The sequence below is a fragment of the Pseudopipra pipra genome, chromosome 4 (genome assembly GCF_036250125.1).
Source record: "Pseudopipra pipra isolate bDixPip1 chromosome 4, bDixPip1.hap1, whole genome shotgun sequence".
Lineage (NCBI taxonomy): Eukaryota > Metazoa > Chordata > Aves > Passeriformes > Pipridae > Pseudopipra > Pseudopipra pipra.
Window position 1 is genome coordinate 380277 of NC_087552.1, and position 12234 is coordinate 392510.

General features: G+C 48.7%; 1 protein-coding gene and 1 long non-coding RNA gene across 3 annotated transcripts in view; one reads left to right on the plus strand and one right to left on the minus strand.

The window, feature by feature from the left end:
• Nucleotides 1-12234, plus strand: part of ANTXR2 (ANTXR cell adhesion molecule 2) — a 79533-nt gene that overhangs the window by 54993 nt on the left and 12306 nt on the right. The window contains exon 17 of one of the 2 annotated variants that reach the window (XM_064651316.1): nt 2-183. The exons of the other annotated variant lie outside the window; for it this stretch is intronic. Within the exon in view, the coding sequence (XP_064507386.1) occupies nt 2-34 (33 nt within the window). The 3' untranslated portion in view covers nt 35-183. Of the gene's footprint in view, nt 1; nt 184-12234 lie in introns of those variants that run through there. 2 annotated transcript variants of the gene reach the window in all.
• The window catches only part of LOC135412593 (uncharacterized), a 227612-nt gene that overhangs the window by 14035 nt on the left and 201343 nt on the right, over nt 1-12234 (minus strand). Inside the window, exons 7-8 of the long non-coding RNA XR_010429757.1 lie at nt 2387-2623; nt 82-1615 (exon numbers count right to left, since the gene is read on the minus strand). This is a non-coding gene — a long non-coding RNA (uncharacterized LOC135412593). The remainder of the gene's footprint in view (nt 1-81; nt 1616-2386; nt 2624-12234) is intronic.

The window sequence follows — 12234 nt, forward strand, 5'->3', positions numbered from 1 at the left end:
GGTGCTGGGTAGGGATGCCATGGTGCACCCCTGAGTTTGTGTCAGTGCATGTGTGTGCTCGGCGAGACACGCAACACTTACCTTGGAAACAGCAGCCATGGAGTTGTTCTATTTAATCTTCCTTCTTTTACTGTTGAAGAACTCAGTACTTCCATTTGTAGAAGAATTCATTGCTGAATTTGAGTCCTTGATCAAGCAGTTGCAATTTAGGCATGAGGTATCAAAGCAGAGCAAGCTGTTCCTGCCTCCCTGTCCTGTCCCACTGGTGCCACGTGCCCGGCGGTGCCGAGGGTGGCTCGGCGCCGGGAGGCTCTGATGGTGGCTGAAGTCCTCCGAGCCGCGCTGTTTGAGGCGGGCACGGCACAGGTGCGAGCGGGCAGGTTGTGGGCACAGCTGTGGCGGGCCTGGCGCCGTGGGAGCGCGGGCAGCGGCAGCTGCAGGAGCGCGTGGGGCAGGTCGGGGCGGCGCGGGGCCCGGGGGCCCGAACACCAAAGGTAGCGCGGGGTGGACACAGCTGCGCTCCCCAGCTCGCCTCAGGCACAAACACAGATCCAATGCAGGCTGCCTGTGCTGGGGCGGAGGACACGCAGCCACTTCAGAGACAGCTGCACGCCGCGGCAGCTGCCGCCGAGCTCCCGGCGAGGCACAGGGACAGCAGGTACGGAGCGGGGTCCCCACAAACTGCCTCCATTAAGCCACCAATGCTTTTGAAGGGCTCCCATCAAACAGAGCGAGTCCGCAGCAGGAGATTTCGGCTGCAGAGCCATGTGTTGTTTTCTGCACTAACAAGGTAATTTATAAATGATGCATTACCCTGCGTCCATGCTCCTAGCTAGACTTTCTTCTTTCTTTTATTAAAGGGGCAAAGAAGACTAAGCCACAGCAGTTTGGGGTACTCTCATAAACCAGTTCAGTGTCTAGGGGTCTGTACCGAGCCCCTCTTCCCAGGAGTCTAGGGCTGCCTGGGAACACAGCCTCATGCAGAGTCACAGCGTCAGCCCCAGGGTTCTGGTCTTTCCTCTAAATCCTTGTGTTTATTTTCCAACTCATAGTTTAGCACCAAAAGGTGATCAGGGTTCTGGATTCTTTGAGCTTGTCGCAATACGATGGTGGGTGAGACTCTGATCCTGTGTGCATTTATGCACACAAATGTCTTTTAAGTCCACAAATAGCCTGTGGCAGTTGTAGTGAAGATTTTGCCCTATCAGGGTGCAAATAGGTGCAACGGGTAAAAAGGGAAAAAGGATTATAGCTCATTCTAAAAGAATCAGAATAGAGTAGAAGTGCAGAATGCTTTCAGCTGGTACTTTCATGTACAAAACAGCCTATTAAAAAGGAAAACACTCGTGCTTGTTTTTAGTTTTAAGCCTATTAGTATTTGCTTTAAAGGTTCTTTGAAATTAATGGGTACAGAGTTAACACAAACATCTGTTTAAACTGTTACTTTTTTAGCATCTCTGCATTACACAAAAGCATTATATTCTGCATGGTGACTGCCACCAGCACTACCTGCAGTGAGAGACACTGACAGTGCTGAGTCCTCTGAGGTGGGGCCATGTCACCAGTTACCTTTGTGGTTCTTCTGCACTTCCTCCTCTAGTTTCCTTTTTAATCACTGCAAAATGGTGAAATGCTCAGAGAAATAACAAGTTATCTTAGTATGTTCATATCAAGTAATCTCGGAGAAAGATTACTGTAGCTGCTTACAGGTAGTGCACTTCCCAGACTGAAAATCTAAGTGCCCCAGCAGTAACCGATGTTACAGTGCAAGAATCAGTTCACTTCTTGTTCAGTGGTAGTTTGGTGGTGTGTATTCAGTGAAAAGGGGAAATTATTATGCTCAAGAAATTGTCGACTGAGGGTTTTAAAAAAGAAACTTCAGTAGCACTTAGCCAAGTCAATGTTTACATTGGATCTTCTAAATTGCTGCAATTGCAAGGAAATGCAAAACTAAGTATGAGAAGGAAGCTGGAGCACCACTTTCCCTTAAATGTTTCCTGCTAAAATATTGCCACTGCCATTTGTTAAGTGGTTATTTGTTTGTATAGACTGGAGAGCTTAATCGGCACAAAAATGTCTCTTAAACTTCCAGAATAGACCTGTATTACTGTTAAAATTCTTCAGTTCACAGTTAGAGCAAGTGGAGGAAAGCACCTGTAAGAGTATTCCTTTCTGTCTGCCCTGTTCAGCCAGAGTTCAGGACTGGTCCCCAGCACAAAGTGATGCATCCTGCTGAGTGAAGCACTGCACTAAATACCAGAAAATATTTGTCCTGTGGCCTCCCTAAAGGAAAAAAGTCCTCCTTTGTGGAAGACACACCTGCCCCTTTAGTTAAAACAGTGACTGACAGGCAAGAGATTAACACAGTTATCAATCATGAATTTACCAGAGTTCTGTTGTGCTGAAGGGCCAAAAGAAGCCTGGATCTGAACCCTGTGGATAGCAGTGCTTCCTCCAGAGGGGTGCTCCTGGTCAGTGGAATCATGGCCTCACCCTGTGACCTGGGCTGAGGGTCAGGAGGGTCCGTCCTGGTGGCCTCACAGGTGCTCATCCCGGCAGGAGTGGCTCTTCTCATAGAAGCTGGCTTTGCTGTCAGTCAGTGGAAGTGGGAGGGACCATCCTGCTGAAGAGAGGATGTTGTGCTGGTGTCAGGAAAAACAGGGATATTTTCCAAACTACATAGGCAGCTGCTCTTGGCACTGCCTTTCTTGGTGCAGATGAGTCTGCTGCTCTCTTTAAAGGAGCCTTCGGGACTCATCCCTCTGTGAACACTGGTAGGAGTGAGAGGAGGAACAAACAAAGCTGCTGGTCAGTTCTGAGGCCGTGGCAGCACAAGGTGGTGCCCATGGAGAAAGAACATCAGTGCTGGCTGGAGCATGGACGTGCCAAAGCTGTCACACACCTTCCTGCCACTGCACGGGCAGTGCAGCCCCCCAGGCTGAGCTAAAGGAGACCTTTCTGTGGGCAGGGCAGGGGCTGGTAATCACGGTGTGTTTCACTGTGCAGGATTCACAGGGAACAAACATTTTATTTCTTAATTCCTCATAACACCCTTTGTGTGGAGCGGGCTGCAGAAGAGACTGATACACCAGGCCTGTGCTCCTACCCAGATTATTCCTCCCTGTGAACTGCCAAGGCAGGGCAGCTGTCCGAGCGGCTGGCTGGGATTCGGGAATGGCTGCTGAGCTAATCTCCAGGCTTTGCAGATGAAGGAGGCAGCAGATAACAGGATTAAAGTTTCCCGACCCGGGGTTTTCACAGCCTGAGACGCGGGTGGAGGGGGAGACAGAATGACTTCTGTCATTAATCTTAATTGATTGCCAAGAGGTTTTTAATCTGGGTTATTAATTAGGAAGGTCCTTAACACACTGTCTACATATCAACATGAGATGCTCTTTTGGGACTTTGGGGACATATGGCCTATCTATATTTACATTCACACAATTTACACATACATACATCGCTGTATGGGCAACCGCTCACACGGATACACTCACACGGAGAGCCGGGGAGTGTTTGCATTCACACACTCCTCAGCGAAACGCGGTGGGAATGAAAACACACCTTGCACAGGGGTTACAGTCCCACGCAGTGAACACGCGTACCTCTGCTTACGTTGGTACGTATATTAATCCAGACCAATTCTATGTGCCATTTATCTAGACTAGCATTCAAATGGCAATCTTGGGTTTGCAGATTTAAGTGAGAGGTCCCAGCGCTTCCAGAGTGACCTGGGTTGTTTTGAAAGGTTCAAACTGTGGTTCGACGGCCATTTGGGGGAGATCAGTACAAACACTTGATCAAACAGGGACAGGTGATGATGGAAGTAAGTGACCAGAGCCAGAGAGGCTCTGGGATGGGAGACAGTGACAGAATGAGGTGAACAGAACTAGGCTGGTTTTCTGAGACTTCACCAGGCTCTGCTCCTCTAACCAACAGCAAAAGCATGTGAAAACACCTTGGAAATACCGTTTTTAGAAAGCAAGAGTTTCTGTATCACCTGGCAGGTGTGGTGTCACCTGCCAGAGCTGTGGCAGCCCCAAGCTCACCCACTCACTCAGGGTGAGCTGGAGTTCAGAGGATGCTCAGATGTGCCCACCCAGACCCTCCCTGTCCCAAATGGGGACTCAAGAGCCTGCAAGCAGTTGCACATGTTAGTCCTTTTGTGCATGCGCATTTTCTCATCAGCTTTAATACAACCTTAGTCAAAAGAAGGCGGGCTGTTCCCTTACAGCTCTTCAAAAGCTGGGAAGGACCACAGCACACATGCTGCTGGATGTGACAGCTACATAGCAGGGGCAGACAGTGGGGACAGAAAGAAGAGTGCTCAAAAATTATATTTATTGCTTCTGATCTTTTTACTGTAGTCCTATAATTCAAAGTTATTTTTGTTCTGAAATCAGTTTTTGCATGTCTAAGTCCGTTCTGAACTATGGATCCATAAAGCCTTAACAAAAAGCCCTAAACATTTTAGTTGTTGACATTTTAAACTGGCTGAGTCTTACTCCGCCAGAACATTTCTTGACTGCTGAGCTTTCATGTGTTCTGCCACAGCCTCCTGTATTTCAAACGCAGGCTCCAAGGGAGTTAGTGCAATTAGCAGTGATTGAGTTCCTAGTGCTACTGTCACTGAGAGTCCGTGGGTGCGCACGGCTCTGCCCCTGCCCAGTCACTCCATTTCTGTAACCGGTTGTGACTGGTGGGCAAACGCTACCTGAGATCAGTTCCGGTGGGGTCAGCTCCCTGCCAGGCTCCAGCCGCAGCTGCACAGGTGAGCGGGACAGGAGAGCAGTGTCCCTGACCCGCCGACTCGGATGGGGGACACGACCCTTGGGATGGGGACACAAGGCTCTGGATGGGTGACACAGCCCTCCTCGGACAGCGCTTCCCGCCATGGCACTGCAGGTGCTCTGAGGCTCAGGATTGCTCTTTCCTAGATCATGGTTATTGCTCATACACATTTCTGTCTGCACTTCTCTCCCACGGTCTTGTTCTGTTTTTATTGCTTAGTCCAGCAAGCCAAACCCTGCAACCTAAATCAGTTTGATCCAGTGAAAAAGGATTGGATTTTCTTGGAGCTCATTATCACATTTTTCCCCTGAAACAAGAAATTCTTTACTGGTGTGAAATATGAGTTTCCTTGCTGGATGCAAACTATGACTGTCTGAGCAGAGGTTAAGTGCAGGTGCAAAGCACACAGGAGCTCATAGCACGTTTTGTATCTTTCTGTGCCCGAGGAGATGGATGATATTTTATTTTACATTACAGTTGAACATAAAACCTGCTAAAATCTGGAATGGCTGTAAAATGACGGACAGGTACCTTTAGGAAGCGAGTATGATTCAGAAGAAAGTTGATTATTTAGGGCTGAACATTTTGAGCAGAGCCCAAGGGCCTGCTCTTGGGGATCTGCATCCCTTACATTTTGGTGAGCAGAGTACAACAGCCTCACATTTTTCCTTGAAAGAAAGGAAAAGCCACACATTTTTCCTTTCTGCTCCTGGCAGCTGCTTTTTGGTGTACAGGCATTTAAAAGCTGCAAAACCTACCAAGCTGAAATGTGGTTTATCCTCCCTTTTTCCCTCCAGATTCATGATATGCCTTCCCATCCAACTTTCCCCGTAAAGTTCTGGGCTGGTCTCTGCAGACCTGACCCTGGGGGGAGCAGGCCCAAGTGTATCTGCTCCACACTGCTCCCGGTCAGAGCCAAATCCATAACCAGCACAGAGCCATGGAGCCTGGAACAGCACTTTATACCAGGTGATGTTAAATTCCTGCCAATTATAACCTGTTTTACCAAAGGAAAGCCCATTTTGCAGTGCTGGACAAATATTACAGCTGTGGTGCACACTGCAAGGGAAATCCTGTGTTGGGATTTTTAAAGGTTGTGAGTGGTTTGGGTCACAAGTGTTAAGGTCTTCCTGAAATTGACTTTTAATATATTTCAATAGTCCAAAAGAAGGTAAACTGAAGGAACTCTTCCTCTTTCCATAAATTTATATTTCCTATGCTGATTGTAATTAAAGCCCTTTCCTTCCAAGTGAGCCACATGCCCAGATGGCATTCTGTGAATGCTTTGAGGCACGCTCAGGGTGTGTTTGATGTCAGTCCTTCCTGATTTATAAACCCATAAATTCTCTGCTTAGGGAAAGAAAAGTAATATTAGGCTTCGACTCAAAGACGTCAGGAGAAAATCAGTGTCCTGTATCCCTCCAGCAGCAGGGAGGACATGCCTTCCCACTGGGCCATGGCCAAACACCCCTAAATGCAGCATGTCCTCTTGGCAGAGCAAGTGGGGCTCTCCTGAGAGACGGGGGGACTGAGGCACATGGACAGAGACACTGTGAACCCCAAGTAATGAAACAAAGGAGAGAGATGCCCCTGGTGAGCCCTGAACACCAGCTGGGAACAGAGAGCCATCGATCCAGGGGTTCATATTCCATTTTTATGGCATGAAAACTGGAGAGTGAGACTCTAATATCAGAGACAAGGGCATTTGGTGCAAAAGAAATGCAACAAAAAACAGTTTTGCTCCCATAAGTACATTCTCATTTGTCCTGGAGCTTCAGGCACAGAGATTTCACCTCCACACACAGACAAAACTCAAGCTATGTCAGATCTTAACACCAGCCCAGAATGACCCACACAAACCCACCTGTATTTATATATGGCATGCACTTCTTAAGTTAGAAACTCATGGCATGGAGGGCATTATTCCTGAGATGGCTCTGAATAATAGTTTTATTAGTGACTGCTTCACCTACTGCCTTAGGGCTAAGCCACATGCCTCCAGGCCTCCTTGGAGACAAGATGGTGGCACCATCCATGAGCCAGGAGAAACACTGAAATTACTGATAACCTGGTGTTTCCAGTGCATGCTCAGGTACAGTATTTTCTGTGCTTCTGTCAAATGCTGCTGTCACTGGAGGTGGCCTGAAAGGCCACTTTGGTGGTAATGGAATGGCTGGTAGGAGGGACCATGCTCTGGGTCACTGCCACTCCTGAACCAGGGCCTGTCCCCCACCTGTGGCTCTCGGCCTGAGTGCCCTCAGAGCCTGCAGTCAGACACCTTCCCGAGCACCCTCATGCCAGGGACCCTGTTCCTGCAGAACCCACGTGTGCAGGGGCGGAAGGAACAGGAGATGACACCACACACGTGTGAGGGTGACCTGACCTGCTCACACTGTGATGCAGTGACACTGGCTGGTGAGGGAGGAAGGGCTGGGCTTCCTTAGGCACCAGGGCTCAGGTCTGTCGGTCCCTGTGTAAGTTCAGCCATATGCACCCACAGTTCCTGAGACGTGCTACGCAGGTCTATTTTAAGGGTTCTTCCTGCTGTAAGTCTGTGATGAGCATTAGAGCTTTAAAGCACTGCTCTGGGAAGCTATTATCTGTAGGTATTAATTATTGAACACTATACCTTCTGGAAAAGTTGTTTCATCACTGGAAAGTGACCTTGCTAGAAGAGGCAGAGGGAAAGAGAGACGTATGGTGCCTCCTGAGAGCAAGTGGAGTGATGCGTGGCAAGAGGAGACACTAAAGATTTATTGTCTGTGGCAAAAGAAACACAGATCTCCGCTTGTGCAGTAAGTGTTTTTGACATCATACGCCGTAAAGAGTGATTGGATGCTGTAGTTAAAAAGTGTTTCACTGAAGGGAAATAATAGACATTTTCACAGTGCTGTGTCTATTAAGTGTCCGACTGCGTGGCCACGCAGCTGAGCTGGCCCTGAGAACTCCAGTGTCGGAATTCAGCCAGTTCTGAGCTAAAAGGAGCTGGATAATCCTGAGAGAGGACACCGAGAATTTATCTGTCTTTAAAGAGGATCCCTTTTGACCTTGGTGATGGCTGGTGCAGGTTCTTACTGCCTCACATCACACCACCGGAGAAGTCTAACAGTTAGGAAGCCTGGCACGGCAATTCCATTTATTAACCTGGGCCCGGCCTCTCCCCTGGAATTTCTCCTTTTTCCCAGCTGTTAGTGCAGCACTGCACTTGTCTCCCTGTGACACTGCTGGTTGGAGTTCTTGCATTGCTCGGGCAGCTTCAATGGTTTAAAACCTCCAATATAAAAAGGAGTTGGGTTTAAAATAAAAGCTAGGGGAAAGCTAGCACCCAGGCTCACTTCTCACTCTATGGACGCCTCTGCCAGGCTGGAGAGCGAGGCGTTGTGGCCAGAGAGCTCCTCGATAAATCATCATTAGGTACACGTGCAAATACAGCAGCCAGGCCCAGGCGCACAATTAGGCACCTAATTATGTTGAAAATGCAATTGCACAGTTAGCTACAATGGCCACACGGCCTTGGGAGCTGCCTGGGGCCTGTCCCGGCCCAGAAAGGCGCCGGAATGGCACCTCTGGGAAGTGCCCTGTGAGGGGGGAAGGTGTTCAAGAGTCTGCCACGGTCTGTCTGGGCACAACCTCTACTTGGGCTGCTTCTCCTGCCCAGGGGAGTGACAGGGATGGAGGGGACAGCACAGAGCATAGGTGTGGGACCCTCATCCAGCTCGGAATGAGAGGAGACAGGCCACAGCACAGATGTGTTATTTCCTTCCCTTTCCGCTGTGGCTTCTTTCTGCAGGGCAAAGAGGGGAACACCCAGCCAAGTGGGATCTGTGATTCAGCTGACAGTGTGACTGTGTGACTGTGTGACTGTAACTGCACCAAGGCTGATTCCAAAGGAAAATGCAGTTTAAAATAACATTGTCACTGTTACAGAGACAGCATTTTCTGTATGAAAATGTCTGGTCTGGGAGTGTTGTCAATGCCATGATCCAGGTGGGGCTGGACTCTCTGGCCACTGCTTGTGAGTAATACTGTGTGTGACCTGTGGGCTGAGGCTGGGGAGTGGGGACACAGCTTTAGCCTTTCCCATTTATCCTGCACAGGTGAGGGGCCATCACTGGCTTTATTTCTGTTTACCTCTGCCAAGAGTTTTCAACCTGCACTTTAAAACCTGAGCTGGGGACAGCCAAGTGAAGAGCCCAATTCCCAGTCAGGAAAACCGAATTACATTTGTCCCGTGCCTGTTCAGCATCCTACAACCCATTTCCATTGTTCTCAGCCTTGTGAGGACTTATTCAAACCATCACAGCTCTCAGTGAGTGCTTGGGCCGTCCCGCGCAGGCACAGCGTTAGCACAGCTCTTACTGCCACGTCTCCAGGTGTGGGCAGCATGGCAGAGCCACTCTCTGCCTCACCTAAGGCACAGTTTTAGAAGCTGGGAAGGCTGAACACAGTCTGTTTGCCTGTTGCCAAGAGCGACAAGTGGGCAAGCACACACAAGTGGACAAGTGGGCAAGGTATGTAACCTTGCTGGGGACAGGGAGCACCTGGGAGGGGCTCTGGGGCCAAAGGCACACAGCCCACCTAAGGGACAGCAGGACCACCGGAACTACCAAGTGACGCGCTCGCTGATGACTGAATCAGTTCAGAGAGGAAAAAGCTGGATAGTTAAGGCTGAGTGTGTGTCCATTTCTGTGCAGACACAAACCCACACCTGCCTTTAGGGAGAGGACAAAGGCCCTGAACATGCAGAGTGCTCGGAGATGGGTCCCAGCAGGTCCCTGTCCCCATCCCTGTCCCTGTCAGCCACAGGGTCACTCCAGGGCAGAGTTGGAGACACGGGAGATCCTGCCAGCACCGGGGGATGTGCTTAAAGCATTCAAGAGCTGAACAGCTATTGCATTTAAACTGCCAATGTCCTGTGCCAGCAGTCCTGTGCACTGCCTTCCCAGGCTGCCCATTGCCTGTCTTTCATGGGATTCTCCCAAGTCCAAACCTGCCCTTTAGCTCCCTGACCCAAGTACTTTAACTTTGCCCTTTGGTGGGGACCAGATGTTGAGCCAGATGGGGGAGTGTGAGAATCATTTTGCCTGTGTTTAGGAATATATATATATATACATAGATACACACATATACACACCACACACATATTTGTATTCCCCTCCCTTATAATCCTTGAAATACAGTATTGTGAAAATCAGAACTTTTTTCTCCTACTAATGCTCAGGTAATACAGTTGTTTTTAATGACAGCAGTACAGTAGTTAGTCTTGCTCAATTTATTAAGCACCCTGTATAAACAAGAAGTAGCCCTTAACATAAAGCAGTCCTTCTTTTTGATGCTATGGTGATTCCTCTGAAGGAAGTTGAAGGAATTCCTCACTTGCAATTGAAAACTTATGCTAGAAGTCTGAATAATACTTGTTGCAGAGAACTTACTAGCCAAGGAGTGAAGGTACATTCTCCCCCCCTTCCCCCTTTTTTCTAAACACTGTAATATCATAGAACTACTAAAATTACTGCAGTTTTTTAGTTTAAAAATGCATGTAATTAATTTGTACAAGCTGAGGTGCTACTTAAAGGAACTTTGTCTACTTCAGGGGATCTTAATTAGGTTTATTCTGTGAACACAATAAACCCAGGATTTCTGCATGGATTTAGGAGAGGTTGCCTGGGCCTCATTTCCATCCATTTTCACCCTGCCTGCCATGGTCAGGCCATCAGCTGAGAGGAGTCTGCATTTCATTCTTGTGCTCACCATCAGTACTAAATGCTAAGAAAAGACATGATTTTGCTTAGGAAAATCCAACGTTTCACATTTTCCCCAATTTCTTGCCTACATTTCCAAAGAACGGGTCCATGTCCCAGAATCCCACCAAAAAATCCAACAGTTCTTCTGGTTCTCATGGGCACCAGTCAGAAACTGTATTTGGAAAAGCCAGTTTGGCTGCACTTTGATCCAGACTGTGTAGGTGCAAACACAGGGTTCCCTGGGTTAGAGATGCACCTGCACCTTTCAGCTCTTGCATCCCTGTCTCCTCCTCAGGATTCCCCATCATTTGTTACCATCCCTATGACAGAGGAGGAGCCAGGTACTGTATTTTCTGATTGTCACTACCAAGTCTGCAGTGATTTATTCCTATAGGCTCTAACTGAATTAAAATCTTAATTAAGCTTATGCCACTTTTTTCTTCGTTTTAATTAGGTACAGCCAAATCACTTGTCTGGGGGAAGGAGAAAGAAAAAGATAAAGAGCAGAAACACTTTATTCTGCTCTGTACTTGTAGTAGCGAAGCCGTGGTGAGAATGTCCTCCCAAAGAGGTACCACAGGGGAGGACAGGTGACACAGGGAGGACAGTGCTGTGGCACAGGAACCTCAGCTGTTCACAGAAATACTTTCCTTGAGTGTGTCCTGGTGTCATTCCACACCGGGCTTCTACAGTCCTTACTTCAGTTGAAGACACCAGGAGATGACACACTGCAGAAGTGAGTTTTTGATGCAGTCAGGTTGGAAAACCTCTAAGACCGCTGAGCCAGCTGCTCCCCCGGCACTGCCAGGGCCACCCATGTTCCCAAGTGCCACATCCACAGACCTTTGAACACTCCATGGAGAAGCACTGCTGCTCCATCCTGCTCGTGTTCCACCCACAGCAAACCTTACACACATTACAGGCTTTGCCCCAAACAGATTGGAGGGTTGTACTAAGCTCTCCTAAAATACCCTGTGCTGCCATCAGCGAAGTGTAAGTCCCTCCTTTTAGCAGTGGAGGGATTTTTGTTTGCTCTTCTTTCCATGTTACCCATTCCTTTTGCCTCAGCCAGCCTGCCCACAGGCCACAGCTCTGCAGAAGTGCAAGCTGGCTCTTTGTGGGGAGACCCTGGCTGAGCCCCTGGCTCCTCTGCAGGGTGGAAGCTTGCCTTTCACCCGCTGTTCCATGGCACCCGTGGCAGGGGAGTGGCCATCCCTGCCAGCTTCCCTGGTCAGCAGGGGAATGCACTTCCACTGGGAAAGCTGCTATGGCAGGGCTGGCGGGCTGAGGCTTTCCAAGGGCTTCAGGGGGTGGGAAGCGTTTCAGGGGGACCTGGGGACTCTTTGTGCTTCTGTGAATCTCCTGCTCAACGTTTACATGTTGACATTTTCTACTTAAGGGGCCTTTTGGCATCTCTGGCATTAATTTATAATGCTGTGGTAGTGGGGCTGGAGCACTGCAGGAGCAGCCTTTACTTTAGAAAGACTTTGCTCAGTCTGGAATCAGTGCAGAGACTGATCACATTCCAGCTGCTCCTGCTGGGTTTTGGTTTCTTGGATTTTTAATTTTTTTTCTGATTGTTTGGCTAGATTCTGCAAGTGTATCTCCTCACTGTATTTCCCAGTATCTTTACATATCACACGTTCTAATGGAGTGTTACATGATACTGGCAGGATTCTGTGCACCTCCCTGTGTGAAC